The sequence below is a fragment of the Periplaneta americana genome, chromosome 3 (assembly GCF_040183065.1).
Source record: "Periplaneta americana isolate PAMFEO1 chromosome 3, P.americana_PAMFEO1_priV1, whole genome shotgun sequence".
In the NCBI taxonomy this organism is placed as follows: Eukaryota; Metazoa; Arthropoda; class Insecta; order Blattodea; family Blattidae; genus Periplaneta; species Periplaneta americana.
This window is the reverse complement of record NC_091119.1, coordinates 110,839,059-110,862,962: the sequence shown is the minus strand read 5'-3', so window position 1 is coordinate 110,862,962 and position 23,904 is coordinate 110,839,059. Positions and strand designations below refer to the sequence as shown.

The 23,904-nt window shown below is 35.7% G+C and overlaps 1 protein-coding gene across 3 annotated transcripts in view; it reads right to left on the bottom strand.

The window, feature by feature from the left end:
* LOC138696380 (NFX1-type zinc finger-containing protein 1-like) overlaps window positions 1-23,904 on the bottom strand; it is an 84,591-nt gene that overhangs the window by 36,389 nt on the left and 24,298 nt on the right. For all 3 annotated transcript variants that reach the window (XM_069821269.1, XM_069821267.1, XM_069821268.1), the window contains 7 exons: window positions 22,898-23,461; window positions 19,693-19,776; window positions 16,132-16,403; window positions 13,287-13,430; window positions 11,062-11,251; window positions 10,362-10,641; window positions 4,415-4,730 (listed from right to left, as the gene is read on the bottom strand). In XM_069821269.1, the coding sequence (XP_069677370.1) occupies window positions 4,415-4,730; window positions 10,362-10,641; window positions 11,062-11,251; window positions 13,287-13,430; window positions 16,132-16,403; window positions 19,693-19,776; window positions 22,898-23,461 (1,850 nt within the window). The remainder of the gene's footprint in view (window positions 1-4,414; window positions 4,731-10,361; window positions 10,642-11,061; window positions 11,252-13,286; window positions 13,431-16,131; window positions 16,404-19,692; window positions 19,777-22,897; window positions 23,462-23,904) is intronic.

Below are 23,904 nucleotides of genomic sequence, written 5' to 3'. Positions count from 1 at the left end.
TGTTCTATGTTTACAGCTGGCCTCTTATTCTTTTCAATAGATGCTACCTGTAGGCGTATATGCCTATCTCGATTCATAATCATCACAAATTTGAGAAAAGAAGAGTCTATTCAGTCTAATTTTTTAGGGTGGACGAAAAATACGAAAATAACTACATATAGCAGCATTAAATTTAATTAGAAAATTGTATAATTACCGGTATTTAAACTATATGGATCTGATACATTTCGAAAATCACTCTACACTATAAACCTCGGAAAAAAAAAAAATCAAGAAAAATTGAAAAGTCTTATGAAGCTGAGACAGAAAAATTGTTTGAATTATAATGTTGAAATAAATGGAAGATAATGATGAAGACTATTATTATTATTATTATTATTATTATTATTATTATATTAATGTGTATCATATGATATAAAGAGTGCAGAAAAATTCAATAAACCTTGTAAGATAATAAATGTGTCATGTCAAGTAATTTATAACAATACACAGATGTTGGAAACGTCAACATTTTTCATTAAAAAGAGTCGAATACGATGATATAATGTTCCTTCAAAATGACAATTTTCTGCAACGTGGTTCCCAACCTATGCTCTGCGAAATCCAGGAATTCTGTAACCCTATGCTAATGGTTGTACAGATATTCCAACAAGATTACAGTACAATGGAGAATAACGGGAAACTTGCTCTGGTATAAAGAGTTCAAACAAATATGTCGAGGACAAGATGTGCGAAGGAGTCCTACCCCGACTATGTCCATCATCAAAGTCTCTTCTCCCTGACCATGTCCACAACCAGTCTCTTCTAAAAGTGTGCTGGATATCAGTAAAGCTGTTGGTTCTTATTAAACACTTAATGCAAAATATATGCTGTTACACTGGCCACCTAACCATTGCTACATAATTCTAAAACAATGTCTACACAGCAATTATTAATGTGTTTTTACTAATTCTGATCAGACATGGCAGAATTTCACACCAAACACTTCAACAAACGTTCCTTACCTCAAAGTTATGATTATTAATGTGCTTTTATTAATCCTGATCAGACAGGTCAGAATTTCACTCTGCACACTTCAACATAAGTTCCTTACCTCAGAGTTATGATTATTAATATGCTTTTATTAACCCTGACCAGACAGGGCAGAATTTCACTCTGCACACTTCAACATGAGTTCCTTAACTCAAAGTGATGATTATTAATATGCTTTTATTAATCCTGATCAGACAGGTAAGAATTTTACTCTGCATACTTCAACATGAGTTCCTTACCTCAAAGTGATGATTATTAATATGCTTTTATTAATCCTGATCAGACAGGTAAGAATTTTACTCTGCATACTTCAACATGAGTTCCTTACCTCAAAGTGATGATTATTAATATGCTTTTATTAATCCTGATCAGACAGGTAAGAATTTCACTCTGCACACTTCAACATGAGTTCCTTACCTCAAAGTGATGATTATTAATATGCTTTTATTAATCCTGATCAGACAGGGCAGAATTTTACTCTGCAAACTTCAACATAAGTTCCTTACCTCAGAGTTATGATTATTAATATGCTTTTATTAACCCTGATCAGACAGGGCAGAATTTCACCCTGCACACTTCAACATGAGTTCCTTACCTCAAAGTGATGATTATTAATATGCTTTTATTAATCTTGATCAGACAGGGCAGAATTTCACCCTGCACACTTCAACACGAGTTCCTTACCACAAAGTTATGATTATTAATATGCTTTTATTAATCCTGATCAGACAAGGCAGAATTTCACCCTGCATACTTCAACACGAGTTCCTTACCACAAAGTTATGATTATTAATATGCTTTTATTAAACCTGATCAGACAGGGCAGAATTTCACCCTGCACACTTCAACATGAGTTCCTTACCACAAAGTTATGATTATTAATATTGTTGTTGTTTTCTAATGCCAGGCGTTTGACAATAAAGTCATTTGACCTCTTGCACTCCAATATTTTTCAAAGATATTATCATGACCAGCCACTGAAGCACAGATTTTGAGGTGTTCCGAATCCATTTCTTGGTTTGAGTTGCACAATGGACAGTTAGGGGACTGATATATTCCAATTCTATGCAGGTGTTTGGCCAAACAATCATGGCCTGTTGCCAATCTAAATGCAGCTACAGACGATTTTCGTGGTAAATCGGGAATTAACTGTGGATTTTGATGCAGAGAATTCCATTTTTTCCCTTGGGATTGTGTTATCAAATTTTGTTTGTTGAATTCTAAGTATGTAGATTTAATAAATCTTTTCACAGAGTAATACGTAGATTTAGTAACAGGTCTGTAAGTAGCAGTGCTGCCCTTCTTTGCTAAAGCATCCGCATTCTCGTTTCCCAGGATTCCACAATGGGATGGTATCCATTGGAATACAATTCTTTTATTGAGTGATATTAATTGAGAGAGCATTTTAGTTATTTCTGCTGTTTGAGATGAAGATGTGTGTTTAGAGACTATTGATAGAATAGCTGCTTTGGAGTCTGACAATATAACTGCATTTTTAAATTTACTGGCATAGAAGATTCCTGAGACTTTCACTTATTGCAATGATTTCTCCATCAAAACTTGTTGTTCCATACCCAAGAGATCTATAAAGTGAGAAGAGACAGCACGTAACACCTGCACCGGCACCTTGTTCTCTGGAGATCAAGGATCTGTCAGTGTATAAATGAAGCCAGTTTTGTGGAGGGTATCTAATATTAATTGTCTCTAAAGACAATTGTTTTAGTATTTCAGTGTTTACTTCTGATTTCAGTATTTCTTCTGTTAAATTTAGATTATATTCCATATTTAATAGAGTTAAAGGGTTTGTTTAATTTGTAGGTTTTCTTTTAAATTCGGGATATTGACTTTCTGTTTTAATTCTTGAACAATGGATATGAAACTTTTTTGAGTTTTCAATCTACAGAGAGGACTGTATGAATGCCAATTGTTTCCTGGTAATCTAATAAGTTTTTCATATTGAATCAGTGCTTTTTCTTCTATTGTCATTTTGATGCTGTTAATATTAGTGAGGAATCTCATAGAATCTATTGGAGTTGTTTTGATTCCGCCAGTAATGAGTCTGAGAGCTTGGTTTTGAACATATTCTATTTCGTTTATGAAAGGTGATGATTATTAATATGCTTTTATTAATCCTGATCAGACAGGGCAGAATTTCACCCTGCACACTTCAACACGAGTTCCTTACCACAAAGTTATGATTATTAATATGCTTTTATTAATCCTGATCAGACAGGGCAGAATTTCACCCTGCACACTTCAACATGATTTCCTTACCTCAAAGTGATTATTATTAATATGTTTTTATTAATCCTGAACAGGCAGCGCAGAATTTCATCCTGCAAACTTCAACATGAGTTTCTTATCTCAAAGTGACGATTATTAATGTGCTTTTATTAATCCTGAACAGACAGCGCAGAATTTCACCCTGCAGACTTCAACATACGTTCCTTATCTCAAAATGATGACGATTACTAATATGATTTTACTAATCCTGATCAGACAGGCAGAACTGCACCACGCACATATGAACATGAGTTCCTTGCCTCCAAGTGGTAACAATTATTAATGTGTTTTTACTAATCCTGATGAAGCAGAGCAGAATATCATTCCACACACTTCAACCTAAGTTGCTTACCTCAAAGTACAGAGAGAACCAAACAAGACTTTACGGCATTTTAGTGCATCACTGATATTATGTTTACCATGATATGGAAGATGCACCACCAACATTCATTTCACACCCGGCGGAAGGATCGCGGCAACATAAATTAAAGATAACTTCTCTTCCTCAGTCTTACCTGAATGTCATAGGAACTGCTGAAAGTGATGTCCGCTTTGGTCTAAGCACTCCTGGCATCTCCAAAGAAAGTTTTGTGACACTTGTTGCAACTCTTCTTGCGAATTTCATTTATCACTCTCCAGATTTCATTCTCCAGGTTCTCAAGTGTTCGTGGATTTCTTCTATACACTTTTAAATTCGCCCACAATAAAAGTTGATGGCCTCACAGTATCAGGAAAATGTATACGAAATTTTCCTAAATAGCTATTGTAAGACTACTTCCTTAACAGGTAAGTTTCGACAATAAACACTCTCTGTTCAGTGGTGTATGTATAACCATGATTCTAATCCTAATCCTCTTCACACTATAAACACAAAATAGTAACTGACTTCTAAAGCTTCTCGTCAACAACCCCAAGTGAAGGACAAACAATACGCAGCCAATGACCCACTGCTTACCATTAACCACTCTGCAAACCCGTGTGCTAAAATTCCGTATAGTCTTGTTTGGTTCTTTCTGTAGTAACAATTACTGATGTTTTTACTAATCCTGACCAAGCAGAACAGAATTTTACTCCATACACTTCAACATGAGTTTCTTACCTCCAAGTGGTCAGGATCGTCATGTGTGTGGCACCGGAGCATGCAACTATGCCCACAAGGCAGACGTTCCTCACATGGATGGGTGCAACGAAATGTTTCTACTTTGGCATGACATGGTTTCATGACTTTGTGGCCGCATGCTGGCAGTTCAGTCTCGATTTCTACAGGGCACTTATACGTTTCAGGATCTACAAAGCAGTACAGGTTCATGGAGTGTTCGCATGGAAGTTTGCGATACACAAGTGTCCTGCAGTCACCACAATCCTCCCAGCAGGACTTCCTGCACATGTGCCTCAGCACACATCTGTTCGGTATCCTGCATAACACAATATACACATTAACAAACTTTCTTGATTAAACAATTAGTCATTCTTCATGGTACAGCCACTACCATGTTCACTACTAAATTTTATTTTCATGGATTCAGCCCCAGCAAAGCAATGAGCTTGTAAGTTTAAATGGTAATAGCATTTCTTAGCGGTTTTTAGGGAAAAGAGAGAGAGAGGGAGGAACAGAGAGGTGCAGCTGCAGGTTGTGTGCTGTGTCGCAGATTTCTGGCATGTCTGTTCATTTAACACTGACGTTAAAATTCAATTCTCTTAGTTATCACCCTCGCCTACTATCCCACTTAATAGGAATAATGAATTCTGTCTTCCATTTGATATGCATTTTTTTTTTACTTTTATTTTTCTTTTTCTATTTCTATGTCTAGTAATCTTTGGTCCGTTTTTGTTTTCATTGTTAATAAGTTTTATTCTTATTTACTCACTCAGGATTTGAATTCAATTGTAACAAGTCACCAGAATTTCAGAAAGTGGCAAAATTTGGAGGCAATGAAAATCGACAGATTGACTAAACGACCGACTGACTCAGCCAAAATTTAATTGAAGGGTGGGTCAAAATTTTTCTGATAGAAATTTGGTTTAATCCTCCAACAAAAATAATAATAATAACCCAACAGACTGGCTGACCTATCAACCAACTGCCAAAAGACTGACTGAATTAGGTGATTCGTTTACGTTTCATAACATGAAGTTAGAATAAGTACTGTGATGTAAAAAGTTCGGTTAAAAGCCTGACCGAGATATAAATTTTCAACATCAACTATGCTTTACTGACCTGGCGTCCATTAAGTTTGTTCATATTCAAGATATATAATTAATCCAGGAAATATACATATGATACCAGAATTTTATTCAAAAATATTTTGAGACTTTGGCAAAAACAAATAAAACCATAACTGAAACTGACCTGAGAAAGTCGCTTCATGATTTCTTTTACATTACAGCATAAATAATCCCAATACAACTGCCAAATGTTCCTTAAAATATACCTTTCAGACTTACAATTTTAAGTATGTGCAAATATTTGCAGATGCAAAGGAAGAGATGGTGGAGAAGGATAAACAAAGGTAAAATATTCACTAATCATAGAAATAAGTTCGTTAATTTGTAGTTAATATGTATTGGTTACTTTTATCTATATTGTATCGTACTATGTATGTGTGTTAAGAGATCAATTTCTTGCTTTGTATAAATTAAAAAAAAAAAATTATATATATATTTGTTTCATTTATACACAGTGATTCACAAGGATTTACCGCCACCTATGGAGCTTATTTCCGAAGACATTCTGAGCAAAAAATGTCATGTAAACATGTGTCCTAATCTCAATATTTTCAGAGTTACAATAATTTGAAACTGTTTGTAAAATACCTTTTTTCTTAGTTTTAAGGGTAAAAAAATACTACAAATAGAGAATGAACTATTCAGTAGTATCACTTCTTTAATTGGCTAGTGTTCTGAAGCTAAAGATATGTTAATTGCTTTGTACAGATTTTGTTTTCCAATTTTTAACTAAAAATTACATTATTCTTATGCACTTATAAAAACTGTTACAAATCACATTTTAGGAACTTGATTCTTTACACTTTATTATGCATCTTAGTTTCTTAGCATGCACTCTTAAAGAATTTACAAGAGTGGCGTGATTTGTAACAATTTGTTGTGAAAAATGAGTAAGAAAAATTTAATTTTGCAGTTAAAATGGAAAAAAAAAAAAAAGTTCTGTACGAAGCAACTATGGAATTTACAACACATTTTTAGCTTCAGAATACTATTAATATTTGAGTAGAAAAATTCGCTTTGGTGCCGGGGATCGAACCCGGGTCCAGTGTTGCCATACCTACTGATTTAGCAGGAGATTTCCTGTTTTTCCATTGAATCTACTGCCCTACTGATTTTTTTGTCAAAAGTCGGAATTTCTCCTGCTTTTTTGCATGCTGCAGTCATCAATGGTTCTATGCCTTGATTTTCAATTTATTACTTTAGTATACATATATTATGTCACCATATCTTATTTCTGCATCTTATCCACAAGTCAAACAATGTTTTTATTTGTCTCCCTGCTCATAACGCGTCGACACAATAATGCTTACAAGGAGCAAGGTGTCGCCTCTTGCCTGGAGTCCAGGCGACAGCTTCCGCCCTGTAGACTAGACACTATTCTGGCGATGGTATATATCAGTAGGGAGCGGATTTTTATGTGCTAAAAAATTTAAATATATTTATTTTTATGTGCTAAAAAGTACGAAAATATTTGCTAAAAATAAAAAAATATATATATTTTTTTTTAATATGACAAAAATACCTTACTTAGCTTGAAAAAAAATGTTAGTAGGTACTCACCAACCACACTTGAGTGCTAGTAGTTGGCCGAGAATCGCAGTGAACAACAAAGACCATCTCCAAATTCTCCATCACAAATGCATGCCAATTATCTCTGAACAACGACTTATACCGTTAAAACGATCTTTCCACATCACAGGACGTCAGACGTGCATATTTAAAGAGAGGAATGTCACAAACACAAACACCGTCAATTTTACCTACAGGGACACCCTCCAATACTTGAGCTACGCCGAATTAAATCCACAGCACCGGATCGAACTTTCCTCCTTCAATGTTTCCCTTCATGGCCTAACTCTAAGTTAGGCATATATGTTGACATCATATTCAAGTCAACTGCCAATATACAAGGGGTGCACTCAGCTGAGTGACTTGTTTGGCTGGGATTCCGCAGTTAAGTGCACAGCAATCTGTACAGAAATATACACTGCTAGCTATGAGAATATTAAGTTATTTTTTATTATTTTATTTATTTATTTTCTTATTAATTTCTCCTCAAATATTAAATTGTCAATATTACTGATGTTATTCTGTAGGACAAATTAATAAAAAAAATAATACTAGCTAATTAAAGAAATGATACTCCTGAACAGTTCATTCTTTATCTGTAATATTCGTTTACCCTAAACTAAAGAATAAAGGTATTTTACAAACAACTTCAAATTAGTGGTAACTCGGAAAATATATGTTTATATGACTTTTTTGCTCAGAATGTCTCCAGAAATAAGCTCCGTAAGTTGTGGTAAATCCTCGTAAATCACCCTGTATATACATAAATAATTTAAAAGCGAGCTTATATAAAACTTTCTTAAAATTAAACGTTAAAAGTATTAAAGCTAATATACTTTAATGACAGATTAATTTAATTTTAACAAGTTTAATATATTAATTTAAGTGTTAAAGTGAATAACAAAATAAAAGTGAGCGTTTGTAATAAGTGGGAAATGGCATTAGACTGTCACTTTTAGCAATTTAACTTTAGTACACTTTCGATCAGCAAACGACTACATAAAGATTGGAAGAGTGTGAGTTGACTCTGGGCGATGACAAGGGACTTTCATAATATCCTGGTAATTTCCAGAAAGACTCTGAAACTCCTCATCAGCCTCCTAACAAATGATACTGGAACCGAAGTGTAGTACTTATCATTTAAGTTACAGAAGCAAATTGTACTGTTATTTCTATTTAGTATTATTTCAAATGCTCTTAACTACAGTAGTCATTCAGATTTTTGTAACATGATAAGAGAATTGTACATGTTAAAAGAGTAGAAAAAGAAAGAATTTCTAATTTAGTTGTAAAAAAATAGCAAGACTCTTAGAAGAGTTCAGAATGTCCCAGGAAGAGTTTAAAATATTTCAGTATAATGTACTTTAGGATGAAATACATCTACTTAACTTGATATACCTATTGTATGTCCAAAGTCTGATGGTTGGGGAGAAATTTACAGGCGAAATATTAGAACATCTTCTGATTCCGTGTACTATACTTGACATGCTAAGTCAGATTTTTGCACATTGGCCCACAATGCAGCCTGTGTAAATTCCAACTTACCATACTGGTACTGCACTGTATTATTGTTATCCTGTTTTATCCAAAATTGTGGAAAAATGTAATTGTACTGCAGTACCATGGTACTCTCATAAGACTATAGTGATGGAATTTGTAAGCACTCAGTATGTTTACTGTATTTTTTTCTGTGCTTATCCATCTGGTAATAAAACCTGTATCCTTATCGCAGATGTTTCTTAGGCTCTAGTATGGTCAATGGTCACATAAACATGAATACACTTCTCCTGCAGCTGTGGTACAGTTCGTAGAATCTATATAATTTGCCTTGTGTAATTATTTTACTTTCTTACCAAGTCTGTGCTTAATGTGAAATAAATTCATTAGAACAGCACCAAGATACAGAATTTTAAAAAAATGTATCATATCACACCATTTTAAAATGTAGAAATACATGTATAATGCCTCTCTCCATTTAAAAGTTCGCCTATCAATATCTCCCCAACCGTTAGATTTCGGACATACTGTAGGCACGGTATGTCAGGTTAGATCGATATCATGTTAACCCAAACTACACTATTCTACAGTATTTTTGTTTCTCCTGAAACACTCTGTAGATCAAAAACATGCAGTAAAAGTAGAAATTAAATATTCAGAAAGAAAAAATATGACATGATGGAGCTCTCTGAAAGTAGTTTTGTTCGAAGAAGACCTACAATAGTGTGGTGATGGTGTTGGTGTGAGTGGGAATGGTGTTGGTGATTATTGATGATTATGATGAACTTGTGGAGGAAGAAGACCACAATAAATTTGATCATTATGATGACGAAGATACCGATTCTTAACTGCTAGGAAAAGTAAAAGTGTGCAGCTGTTCCAAAGGAACTACAGTAAAACCCCATTTTAATGTTACCATTTTTAAGGAATAATCTGTTAAGAATAATGTAATTAATTCCCACTCTTAAGGAATACTTTTCAAATGATTCTGTGATAATGAATCTCGAAATATCGACTCGTCTTTCAATATTCAACATTACCAACATATTCAACAGTGCATGTCAATTGATAGTAATGTGGTTCCATATGGTGACGTTATTTCTTATTATTATTTATGGTCTAGCTTTGCTTTGTTTTCACAGAGAGTTGTTTTGCTTGCTTTGTTCTCTCGAGTTGTGTAGATCCTGTTTCCAAGTTTTTTTGTCAATTTATGATGTTTATGCATCTTTATAATGGCGAATAAATGGAAGAAATTAATCATTGGACAGAAAGAGAAAGTAATAAGGGATGTCGAGCTAATTCTCAAATAATACTATCATAAATGGCAAAAAAGCATGGTCTGACAACTACTTCATTACGAAGAATAATGAAGAAGAAAGAATAAATTTTCAATGCCGACTTTCAGTGTGGTTCGGGTTCAACCAGACAGAAAAACATTTGCACCACACCATTTGAAGAGCTAGAAAACATTATAATGAAAAGTAGTGTAAATAATAATTGTAGGTCTAATTAAATGGTTATAATAAAATTTGATACATGACACACGTTAGTACTACATATTTTAGCCTTCCTTTTCCATTTTCTGTAAACCTCCTATTAAGGAAAACCCCTATTTAGGAAAAAAAAAGTAATCCCCAAAAAATCCGTTAAAAACGGGTTAGTTATACTGCAATTATAATTATAATTTGTATATTATGACCATGAGAGAGACTTACAAACTTACAAGCTATGGCTACAGTGATGCATATTCTCACCTGTTACAAGGCTCGAAGCATCTGTAGTCCACATGTTGTCTGTTTCGGATATGACACACACTTTTGCAATCATGTCCACAAACCAGAAGGGCTCCACAAAGCTGGGAGCAGCCTCCTTCTGGCACCTGGTTGAAGTCTTCAGCAGTGGCAACGCTGGTGAACTTAGTAGGATGTACCTCGCATCTCAGAGTTAGGTGTGGCCCTATAGCATCCTGCTGCTTCAGCGTCTCTCTTATCTTTGGCCAGATTTTGCTGCTCCTCGTCAAGTTGTCCATGTTGCCTGCAAAAAGTATAGTGAGATTGAGAAAAAGATGACGGCTGTTACATTATTATTTCATTGCAGATCATTTTAAACAAAATTACAGGCAAATCACGGGAAATATTAAGAAATTCTAAGAAATTGCACATGCATCACGAAAATCTGCTATTGATTTGTTTAGATTGGTGACAGATCATAACTTTCATCAACTATTCTACTCAGAATAGATGTGCAGCTGTAGAGAAATTAGATACCTTTGTGAACAAGTGTTGAAATGGAGTGCAAGAAGACTAATGGCTTCATTGCCAAACGTCTTAGCAATGGATACTTGCATGCACACATATGCAGGCACACACATTATTTGTACTTTTAAGAGTCTGTAATAGGTTAACTACCTACCCACACACCTAAACCTAGAAAGTCAGTATGAATACTTCTTACCAATAATAAAGAATCCCATCTTGGCCCGGGACAGAGCTACACAGACTCTATTCTCGATTTTGAGGAATCCTATCTTGGCCTCTTGATTGCTACGGACCAGAGAAAGTAGAATGATGTCGTTCTCCTCTCCCTGGAAGTTGTCTACTACAGTTATCTTCACCTCATTAAGCATAGCATGCTTCTTCCTAGCCTGTACACATATAAACCCACCTTATCAGCAACAGGGAACAAACAAATGGAAGTAAGAAGTGTGCTTACTCCTCTCGTCTGTTGTTTTCTTAGTAGTGCAATGTTCGAACATGACACAGGCAAGCAAGACATTACAAACTTCGTCTTATTTCATACGAAAAACTAATCGCAAGATCTGTGCTAAAATCCTTAACCAGTTAAGACATGAAAGGGTGGGAGTGGAGGACTGCGAATTTTTTTATAAAACAGATGGAGCAAATACTACAGGCATCCTCCTGCAGAGCGAACATTGGCGAATACTGAACTTCACCATACCCAACAAACTTTGAACCAAACATAGCGCATGTAATGCTCAATGCTATTTCTTAGCAAAGCAGTAAGTAGTGTTGCAACGGATTATAAAAAAAAGTAGCAGTGTAACAGCTGGCACAATTGGTAAATTATTATACAGGGAAGTTCAGACCGGGGGGGGGGATATACGAGATGTGACTGTAAAGTTTTATGACAGGAGCTGCCACTGCTCAATAGGAAGGGGTAGGTTTGCCTGCAGATGTGAAAGAGAAAGCTTATTTTTTGTCCTTGAAACGCCCTGAAAAGATCACTGCGATATCTTTGTTCAATAAAGTGTGGCAGCCTGGTGAGTGAAGACGTGTTTTCAGTTCTCAACGGATTTATCTATTTCGCAAAAGGATGAAAAAAGGGAACGAGTAGTTTGTTTTAAAACCGGGAAATCAGCTTCGGAGCCTTATGAACTCTTAAAAACATCTTTCGGGGATAAATGTCTGAGGTGGTCAAATGTTTTCATCTGGTTCAACAGATTCAAAGATGGCCGCAAATCAGTCGAAGATTACTCCTGGTCCAGCCGGCCTTCCACTTCAAAAACCAACAAAAACATTGCGAAGTTCGCGATTTAGTATGCTCTGAACGTCGACTTACAGTTAGGGAAATGGCTGATGAACTGAATTTAAGTTTCCACACGGTTCAGGATGAATGGGACACACTATATATATATATATATATATATATATATATATATATATATATAACAAAAATGCATGTGCTATTGTGCTGCGATATAGTTACTCAGCAAGCTCAAGAAAGATTTGGTGCTACTAAACATTTGGAGTATTTCAATTTAGTTGATCCCACAAAATTCAGTGACTGGAAGTCCGTGCTTCATGACATTTTGTGTAACAGTTGTGCCAAATATTATATCTTCATAGAAGGAGAAAAATTAAAGAGCAAACTGCGAGTTCTTTATTCTAGTGAGGTGTTTAAGGACATAAATTCTGTTAGTGTACTGTACTCTTTTTTTTCATTGAAAACAATTTAGACTAGAGGATACCTTTTCAGAAGTACTAAAATTGTCAAACATAGTTCTCACAACTCCAGTAGCAAAAGGTGAATCTGACCAATGCTTCAATACACTGGCACTGAAACGTGTTAGAACGTGTTTAACAAAAACAGTTGGATGGATAGACTCAATGTTTTGGAAGTGTTTACAATAGAGAAAGAGTATATTGCTAATATAATGGGCTTCAACGAAAAGGTGATAAAAATGTTTGCTGAGCAGAAAAATAGAGTTCTTATTTAAATAAGTATGAACTTTTATTGAAGGTATGTTTCATTATAATATTTTTTGCATATTTCATTATAGCTTGTCATCTAGATGAAGATTAACTACTTTTTTCATTAAGTTATTGAAAATATTCTAGCCCTGGCAAAATTTGGGGCCAGGAGTTGCCACAGTAAACATGAACCCTTAACATTCTTTACTTAAATAAACTTAATGAGCAAAATAAAATTAGATTTCATATTCATCAGAATATAGGTACAGATCGTCGAGGTCCATCCATTAACAAGCTGCAAAATTTTGCTGAAAGGAAAAGAGATCAATAAACCTCTTATCTACAGGGAGAAGAAATGCAGCAATTATTGTTTTTCGCATAAACAGACACTTTTGTGTTGTTACCCTACAACTACATTAATTGACTTATCCTGTTCCTATTACGAGGAGTCAAAATTGTATCTCTCACATGGCGCAGGTAGAACATCTGGCCGGAATAAGTTGCTAGAATAGTGATGCGCTCTGGAGCATAGCCCTGCAGGACCAAGTAGCGACACAGGGCAATCAGGAAGTCAGCTTCATGAGGATTCCGGTGACTAGAGGTGTCATCAACCTGTAACACATTCATCATTTGAATTTCGCTCGTATTTATTCTAAATAAGCAGAGAGAGAAGCAGGCCATTTCACTTCAAAATAATCATTTCGCCACCTTGGAAGTCACTGTTGGTGTATGAATGGCTCTCATGCCTCACATCAGATATGAGGTCTGCAGGTTCAAACGCAGACAAGTGTGATGGACTGACAAACTTTTTAAGGATTAAGAGGTAAAACAAGAAGCCAAGGATCTCATGTTGCAGAGCAACGATCTGAAATGAACTCTATCCCCAAATAGGTCAGCTCTAGCTTTGTCGCCCATGTCAAAACTTAAGAGAAATGGGTTGTGTATATGACCAAAAATCACATTTTCGAAATTGAAATAAAACTAATTGCTAAATAATTTTAAAGGCATATTTGTTCCGTTAAGTTCAATGTTAATTGATAAATGAGTTCTATTCAGTCAATATTTAACATAAGTATTGACTGAATAGAACTCATTTATTAATTAATTGCTAAATGACAAGTGCAGATAAAAAAATCGATTAGCTATCCTATGGTGAAAGAACTGAAGCTCCACTCGAAGCTTTTAAAATAATTGTTTTCGATGTATTGCTCGATATAATGATTCAACAATTATCCAAATGTTTCACTAGCATTATGAATGTTAATTAACATTTTGCAATTATATATATATATATAAACAGACCTCAAAATTTGTGGATAAATATGATTCAGATTTATGTTAATTTCATTGATTAACTAGTCAGTTCTAAGACAATTTATGACCGCCAAAATAAGAAGGAAAAAGATATCATCCATAAAACATCTCGCGACATTTTTGTTCATGCATAACAGTTGTGTTCCTGACTTGTGCACCACAATTCAGTTGTATCAAACTATACCCATTACGTCAGCAGCAGCTGGAGGATCTTTTTCTAAACTGATACTGATCAAAACATTTTTTAGTCGAGAATAAGTGCTTTAGCTGTATTAAGCAAATAATAAGAAACTTACCATAATTTCAATCTGGACGAAATGGTGAAAAAATTAATGAATATCAAGCAAAGACGCTTTGGTAAAATAAAGTACTAAAATATGAAATACGAAATCAGTGTATCTGTCATCAACCATGTTCTACAGAAACAAGTGATTTCTGTTATGAGGCATTCCACATCAAATCGAATAGGCTTGTAACTTTGATGTTTCGAAACAGAAAATTTTTGTTTCTATTTGAGGGTTGAAAAAGGAACCCCGTATATTTTTATTTCAGTAAAAAAGTGTTTGGAATATAAATCAAAATTGAAGAAATTATAAATGCGCGCACATTGATAGACATAAACACTTATAACTTTGGTTCTGTGTGTCACACAGAACTCATCTTAGGCCTAATTGAAAGTTTAAGAATTGTAGTTTTGTTTTACATTAATGAATGTAGCTATTATAGGGAGTACTAGTTTCCTAAAAAGTTTAATAAAAATCGGTATGGTTTTTTTAAATCTAATAGTAAAAATTAAACACATGAAAAATAAGTTATTGAGGGGGGATTAGACGCATTACATTACATTATAGTAGAAATGCGGACAATTAAAGTAAAATAATTGTTTCAAAATATGAATGTATTGATCTTATGGCACTACGGAGTTCGTTGAACACATTCTCATCAATTCCTAAAATTATTAAATGACCGAGAATCTTCCAATGCCACCTCTCTCAGTAGGAATAAAAAATATTTACAGTATAAAGGATCTGCTTTCACTTTCATTTCACTATTTTCAATTATTTATATGTGCTGGAATGGTAATTCATGTTATGAGGAATTCTCAGGATATTCGTTTTATAGGTAGGCCTAATTTATCTTTTCAGATCTCTTTAACTTCTTGTTTCCGATACACTTACTATTTTTCTACATAGACTCTACTTTCTCATCCAAATTTATTTCTTTTTCTGTGTGTTCTATTCTCCAGAACAATCAGTTCTTTGCAAATACAAATTTATTATTACATTTCAAAACTCACGATTAACTAAAAAAATTTAAGCGATGGAAATATTTTGTAAGTAGATTTGAAATCGGCGTGAAGATTTCTATAACAATCTACCTTTTCTTCCCTTGTAACAGACAAAAGGTTGTCTTGAGTTCCTCGCCAAGCACACACTCGCTTAACTCAAAAACCAGTAAAGATTTTCAATAGCAGCAATTTTTAAAAGTAATTTCCATTCTTTCTCAATATTTCATTCACTTTGACCGCTATCTGACGTGAAAAATAAAAAAGTTTACCGCTCACCAACTTTTGAACGTGTAGCCTATATGTCTATTTTGAATAGCTCACTTCGAAGTTAGTATTTTTTTTATCACATTCAAAAACGATTTTGATTTCGGATTTTTTTTCTATGCTTTCCTCAGACATTAACCTGCCAATCATAAATATAATAGTGCAAATGATTGACTATCATAGGAGCAACGACATGATATGCCACTGCATACGCGAAGGCATCTCGAATTGTGCATAACTAGGAGAACACATTGAACACATGTTACGATTTCCCTATGGTTCCAGACTTATGGGACTCCCTATACATATTATGAATGGTGTAACAAAGATAGGTGAAGCCATGAAGGATTCTAGAAGGACCACGCAAATTAGTCTGCAGGGATCCCCCAAAGTATTAGCGACTTCAATGGCCTACAGCAAGTCTTAAAATACACTTAAATGTCTAACCTTTTCCTCCGAGTGATTGTGTGTGATGAAGAACAGGCTCTTGAGCATGCCACGTATCTTCTCGAACTGCATCACAGAGGCATGGTTCTCTAGTTCTGCATAAATGGACGGCACAATGAGCTTGGCTATTTCTGGTCGCATGCGATGCTGCACTTTAAGCACTTCGCAGTGCATATTATTCTTCAGCATCCGCTCAAAGAGAGAGATGTCAAAGTTGTAGTCACGTGCCAATCTGAACACTGCAGGTGAAGGCCTCAGCTGCTGGTGATCACCTGTGAGCGCATCATAGCTTTATTTTTTCAGGCATTCTTTTTATAAATTACAAAATATTTACTACATGGTCGAACTTTGCTGAATCAGAATTTTTTTTTTCAAGAGCTGACAGAGGCCCCTTAGCACTGCGACTATAGGGTCTATAGTACATAGTAAACCTTCTAGAAGGGTGAATTTGCAGTTTCCCAATGATCATCAAATTTACCAGAATTACATTTCAACTCTGATTGACAAATCACATCTCGCTGTAAGGGTTCCTGATGTTATTGGTCTCAAGCCATTAAAGAGGATTAGGCTATTGAAAGCAGGCCCTGACACTAATATGGATGACTTAAAAATTCTGATCAACTTACTGACAATACATGTCACCTTAGAAAACAGCACAGTTTAGAGTTCTTATAACATACATTGACTTTTTGAGTTAGTAGAGCAGACTACGAATATGATTAATGAAATCTCAGAAAATATCAATTATTCAATGCCATAAACGGACTGTGAAGAAATTTCTGACAATAATTAAAGTTTCAAGTCAGTTACATTATCTCCATCCATTTAATGTGAAAGAGATAGGCACTATGGGTTCAATAAGGATAAGATTGTCAGGACTGTTCTAAGTTATATACTACTTCTATTAATATTCTAACACGCACTGAAATATTGTACGAAAATATTTTGAAGTCAAATAAGATTTATTTGATTAAAAGTATGTACATGTATCTAATAATTAGGATTTAACAAAAAAAAAAAAAAATCATTATTCTTCTTACTATCCGAAATTTAATAACAATCCATCTTCAAGGCTTGACAAGATCTGATGTGTTCTCAGTCCATATTTTCCTTTTCAAAACATAACAAATATCGTGGTGATGGCAGTAAATCAAGTTTATGAAGAATGGCCATCTATGAGTCTAAAGACAGCAACACCAATATGTATGTTAACTCAGGAATAATTTTAGGAATGCTGAAAATAATTTTCCATTTTGAATTTTCATTCTCAAGCATTATTTTCCTAGAATAATTAATGTTGACCTTTCTCAATATTAATTTATTCATAGTTTTCTGTCCAAGGGCAGGTTTTCATTGCAAACCCATCATTCTCCAATCTTCCCCATTTTCCGTATTCCTCTTGGTCTCTGCATATGATCCATAAATATGTTATTTATCATTTGTTATCTTTCTTTCTCAGTACAATTCTTTTAATTGATTCATAAGAGATCTTTTGTGTAGTATTTTTTTTTTGGTATCTTACAATAATATCAGCCTTCTCAATGCCATCTATTCCGTACTAGGCTGGAATCCACTGTATTACATTCTTCCCAATATCTTTGATTTGGTGAACCATAATTACCCCCTTGAGGTATGTTTCAATATTGCTTGAATAACTGCCCTAGAATATAATAGTATTACAATCTGCTTACATTTATTTAGTAAAATAAGTGTTGGAGAGATTAATACATGTCGTCAATTTATCCGTCATTATGTTCTTTTCAACACTTTTTATAGAAAAAGAACTGGCAGATTTCACCTGCTCCAGTCCTTTCATCATGCTATGATAAGAATCCATCTGTATAAACTCATGTCCAACCATTTATTGAATACTTTGTATTAAAGGTTTCTAACGTAACTCTTGATACTTCTGGAGAAGATATTTCTTACTAACATTTGCAGTTAATTGCAAAAATATTCAATTTGAATGCAGTGTGCTCTATTGCATTATTGTGCTAATTACGAGGGCAATTCCAAAAGTAGTTCTTCTATTTTCTAAAACAAATAAAGACATGTTTATTTTCAATCCTGATTACATCATTTCAAGCTTGAACATTTATTCATTTTCCTACATAATCGATGCATTTTTGTAGGCACATTGGTATTTTTGTATGCCCATGTCATACCAGTTCACCGCCATGCTGTTGAGGAAGAGTTGAACTGCATCTTTTGTAGGCATATTGGTAGTTTTTGTATGCCCATGTCATACAAGTTCACCACCATGCTGTTGAGGAAGTGTTGAACCGCATCTTTCACCTCATTGTCATTGTTGAAGAAAATTCTGGATAAATGTTCTTTCAACTTCGGAAACAGGTGGTAGTCACTCGGTGGCAAGTCCGGACATAAGATGGGTGGGTGATGATGTCCCATCCAAATTGTTGCAGGGGAGCAACGATTTTGTGGGCAGTGTGGGGTCGAACATTATCGTGGAGAATGCTTACGCCCTTGCTCAACATTCCTCTTCTCCAGTTCTGAATCGCCCGTCTGAGTTTTGTCAGTGTCTCACAATACCTGTCAGCGTTTATTGTGGTTCCAGTAGCGATGAAGTCGACCAACAATACCCCCTTTCGATCACAAAACACAGCTGCCATGACTTTACCGGCAGACTGTGCTCGCTTGAATTTTCGCGGCTTAGGTGAAGAGGAATGCAGCCAGTGACGTTATTGTTGTTTGGCCTCAGGTGTGAAGTGGTATGCCCAAGTTTTGTCGCCCGTGACAATCGAATCCAAAAAGTTATCCTTTTCGTCTGCATAGCAGAAGAGAAATTCACAGGCAGAGTCCACTCATTACCGTTTGTAGTCTTCTGTGAGCATTAGTGGGACCCATCTTGCGCACACCTTCTGATATTGTAACTTGTTCGTCAAAATCCAATAAATGGTGGTTCGAGAAACCTCAGGGATCGAAACGCAGAGATCATCCAGAGAGACCCGCTGATCTTTAAGCATGGTTTGCTCAATCTTCGCGACTGTCTTGTTGCAAGTTGACGGTCTCCCACTTCGTTTTTCGTCGTGAATGTCAGTACGACCAAATGCAAACTCCCTACACCACTTGCGGACGTTTTTGATATCCATGCACGACTCACCATATACTTCCGTCAATTGACGATGAATTTCAATCTGTGTATTGCCTTTTGCGTTTCTTCCAGTCATATGAAGAAAATGAGAGCAATACAAAAAAAAAAAGAGGCATATACTAGCCTTATGCTTAACCACTTTTAAAAATGCCTAAGAGGAGCTTTAAACATGGTAGATTGGCAAAATGACAACATTAAAAAAAAATTAAATTATTTTTTGAGGTAAAAATAAAATGAAATAAATATTTTTTTTAATGAAAATTACGAAATGTCGGTCCTGATCTAGTTTTAATATTAAAAATATCTTACCACTAAATATTAGAACTGTATTAAATACACAATATAATTTAGACTATTATTTATATACGAAAAAATCAGGAAAACCCATAAAAGTTCTGCTATTTTGTAACACTATTCAACTTTTGCTCACTCCTATTGTGTCTACGTACCTATGAGGATGAGATGCTCGCAGTGGGATGTGAGGGATACGACGATATGGCTTTCCATCACTTCTGCTGCCTCCTCTACTATTACTGTAACAATAAGATAATTTTATGAAATCTGGCTTTCAGGTAGAATTAATATTGAAGGAGAAAAATTCACTCCGGCGCCGGGGATCGAACCCGTGTCCTTGGTTCTATGTACCAAACGCTCTCACCATTAAGCTAAGCCGAAGTCCAATCCAGTGCATATTTCTGTACAGATTACTGTGCATATTACTGAGGAATCCTGGCCATAACTGAGTGCACGCCTTGTATAATGGCAGTTGACTTAATAAAATGTCAACATACATGCCCAACTTGGAGTCAGGCCACAAAGGGAAAAACACTGGAGGAGAGGAGTTCGATCCGGTGCTTTGGATTGAACTTCAGCGTAGCTCAATGGTGAGAGCACTTAGTACGTAGAGCCAAGGACCCGAGTTCAATCCCCTGCACCAGAGAGAATTTTTCTCCTTCAATATTAATTGTTACCATAACAGATATATTATGTAGGACCAAAAAAAAAATAATAAGTAAATTTCAGGTAGAAGTTCCCTGTAAAGCAGGCTTGAATAATGCTCAGATGCTGACATCCGACCTACAAGTGGACTAGGACCATGCTCAATTTCCACGAGTATGATCGGATATGAGTGTGAATTAAAAATGGCAGCAGATAGCGAAGTGTTGAAAGATCTTGCTCAAGAAAATGGACAAAGCGTGAAACTGTAGTTTGTCGAGTTGTATCTAACAGAAGACGTGATTTGGGACTTCTGAATACAAAAACAAGGGCGGACAGACCTCTGCACTCTGCAGTGAAGCATAAACCTCACAAAGAAATTTGAGGTTAGGTTCAGCACCAAAACAAACTTAACACTACAGGGTGGGTGAGAAGTCACTCCCTATTTTTAAACACCTATTTCTCAAAAGGTTTACACAATAGAAACCCCCATTTTTGCTCACATACTGCTCACACATTGCCATTGCATGTGTGAAAGTCACAACTCAATATGTGCTCCAGCATTTTCTAGGCTTTTCTCAAACGGACAGGTACATTTTTCACAACTTTTCTTAAGTACTTGGTGAGAGTAGCAGCCAAGACTTCACAGATCCTATCTTCAAGCTCATCAAGAGTTTGAGGTTTGCTCCAATACACTTCTTCTTCTTTGATCCATCCCCATAAAAAGAAGTTACATGGGGTCAGGTATGGACTTCTTGCTGGTCATTCTGTGGGTCCCCGACGGCCAATCCAGCATCCTGAGAAGTGTTCACTGAGCCACGCCCGAACAACAAAGCAAAATGCGTAGGAGCAGCGTTTTGCATAAATAGCAGTTCATGTGCTTCGTCTCATGCAGATATTGTAGGCCAAACAAAATTTTGTAACACTGCTAAGTAACGTTCGCCAATCATGGTCTCACAACAGATATGATCCAACAACACGAAGTCCAGCCTGAACCCATGTGACTTCTTTTTATGGGGATGGGCCAAAGAAGAAGTATATCGGAGCAAACCTCAGACTCTTGATGAGCTTGAAGATAGGATCCGTGAAGTCATGGCTGCTACTCACCCAGAGTATCTAAGAAAAGTTGTGTAAACTGTACCTGTTCATTTGAGGAAATGTCTTGAAAATTCTTAAGCACATATTGAATTGTGACTTTCGCACATGCAATGGCAATGTGTGAGCAAAAATGGGGCTTCTATTGTGTAAACCTTTTCAGAAATAGGTGTTTAAAAATAGGGAGTGACTTCTCATCCACCCTGTAATTGTTTGTATGCAACTGAAGTCTGATAGTGAAATACGTAACTAGTCAGCAATGTATGCAAGGAGGAGCAAAGGAATTGACCACCCTAACCCATTATCTGCTGGCTTAGTTGCCTCATTAATGATGCCTTATTGGCGTCACCGATGAGGTTCCAACCTGTTTTCAGACAACTGACTAAACAACAACTATTTTATTTTACTATTCTCATGTATAATAAAAAAATACTCTTTCCTTACCATTATAACACTATATCCAAATGAGTGGATCGAATCAGGAAACTTCAATAATGTAAATTTAATTAAGCTGCCACAACACATGTAAGCTGTGCAGACACTTCCCATCACTCACCAGTAGCTACATTAAAAGGAAAGATTCCACAGAAAAGTAATTTCATTTTTTCTTCATTTCTGTAGCGGCTTGAGTTGTGATAATTTTGCAGAGTAATTCATGTACATATCATTAAACTTCAAAACTTTTATCGTAACAAGTCTTTGATTGGAGACATAATTACTTACGTATGTACGTAATAATTAATTTCTCTTAAACTGATTTTGGGGACATACAGGGCATAAAGTTTCATGTGTCATTTCATCTTATATAAGACGAAAATTTTCAGAGCCTAATTTTAGTAGACTGTCATTTCGTGTTATTTTTTTTCCAAATAAAGACGCATTAATTTTTAGTAAAAAAAAAAAAAAAACTGTGGAACCTTGGTTGCACGACTGAAATTAAATTAGCAGATGCAACCAATTCATTGTGCCTTAGAATCTATTTGCAAGTCTTACTTCTTCTGTTTGCTGCATGGGAAAGAGTTTGATGTATTTTTTTTACTTGTTTATTTAAGGACGCTATATCAACTACGAGGTTATTTAGCATTGATGGAATTGGTGATAGCGAGATGATGAGATGAGGCCGAAGATTCGCCATAGATTACCTGACATTTACCTCATGATTGGGGAAAACCTCGGAAAAAACCCAACCAACTGTGTTACAGTACACCAGTGGCCAGTTTGATGTATTTCTAGCTCTTTAATAAAATAAATACATGCAACAACTTCGATACCTTGCAGGACCAGATCCGTCATGTTTAAAACGATTCAATTGGGGATACATGTCAACCACATCTAGATGTGTGTTCATATGAGCTGGTTCGAAGACTGTACTTGGTTCGATTGTACTAATATAGTGTCAATGCGGCTTAAACAGAGCAAGCGATATTGGAACTGGTTGGTTAGAGAGCTTCAGTCTTTTGAAAGGTAAGCCAATCTTGACCAAGTATAACAGCTGTTTTGCATGGCCCTAACCCCTACACTATTCTAGTAGCCATAATAGTAATCGTAATGATAGCGGTAGTTACTATTTATTAATAATAATGAGTTGTGAAAGGCAGCATTTAGCAGGAGTATTTTTCTCACCTATTTTAGCCTTCAGTGCCTGCAGCAAGGTCTGGAGTCTTGCTGCTCCTGTGGTCGTCATGCCGACAACCAATGAGTCCTTAAGCACCTCCAGATCATTCATCTGCTGAGCCTCTTCAAACATCCTCGCTTCCATTCTAAACCTAGTTTCATGTCTTCGCAGTTCACCAAGCAGAGCATTCCTGAGTCGGTCAATCCAATAGTGATAGAGAACCCAACGGTCCCTGGCTGACAGATTCCAGAGGTTTGCTGTCTGCAACAATCGCTCTATCATTCTTCGATCGTACACGTCATCACGTGACAACTGCCGTTGCACATAATTGATTCGCAGTCGCAGGTCTTCGCAAAGGTATTGCATGTTTTGCATCCTGTTTTCAAGTTGTGGGTCCTGTTGGACCTGTGTCTGAATGTATTCCAGCTGCAGCTCGTGCCATTTCACTTCCTCATCCAGGGCATTCAGGTCCAATGCGAAGCTGAGGTTGGACTGTGCAGTGTCCACCTCCAAGTTGAGGTCCAGCAAGTCGTCCAGCATGTGGCGCTGCTCCTCATCCAGGTCGACATCATCTGCAGAGAATTCGTCATAAATTAGAACAGTTCAGGTGAAGGTTTAATAAAGGTGAAGGACTAAGAGATGCTTGTCTACATTCAGACTGCGTAATGGCATATTAATTGCACTTCTGATTGACAACAAGTGTAGCAGAATTGAACTATACAATTATGTTATGAACATTTTACTACTAAAGAGAAATAAATGAATGAGTGCTATATAAGAGAAACTAACAGTCTTACTGCAGTGTATAAATGTATAGGAATAATTAAGATTCAAACACGGTGAAATAAAAGTAACATTTACTGTACTGTTACGAGAGAGATTTACTGTTAGAGGGACAGTATCAGGTTTTCATGCATGACATGGCAAGTAATTTGGCAGTACTAATTTTGTTGTCATGTTTACAGAAAATTATCTTTGAAATGTTTTGTATATAATAGTGACATCTAACAAAATG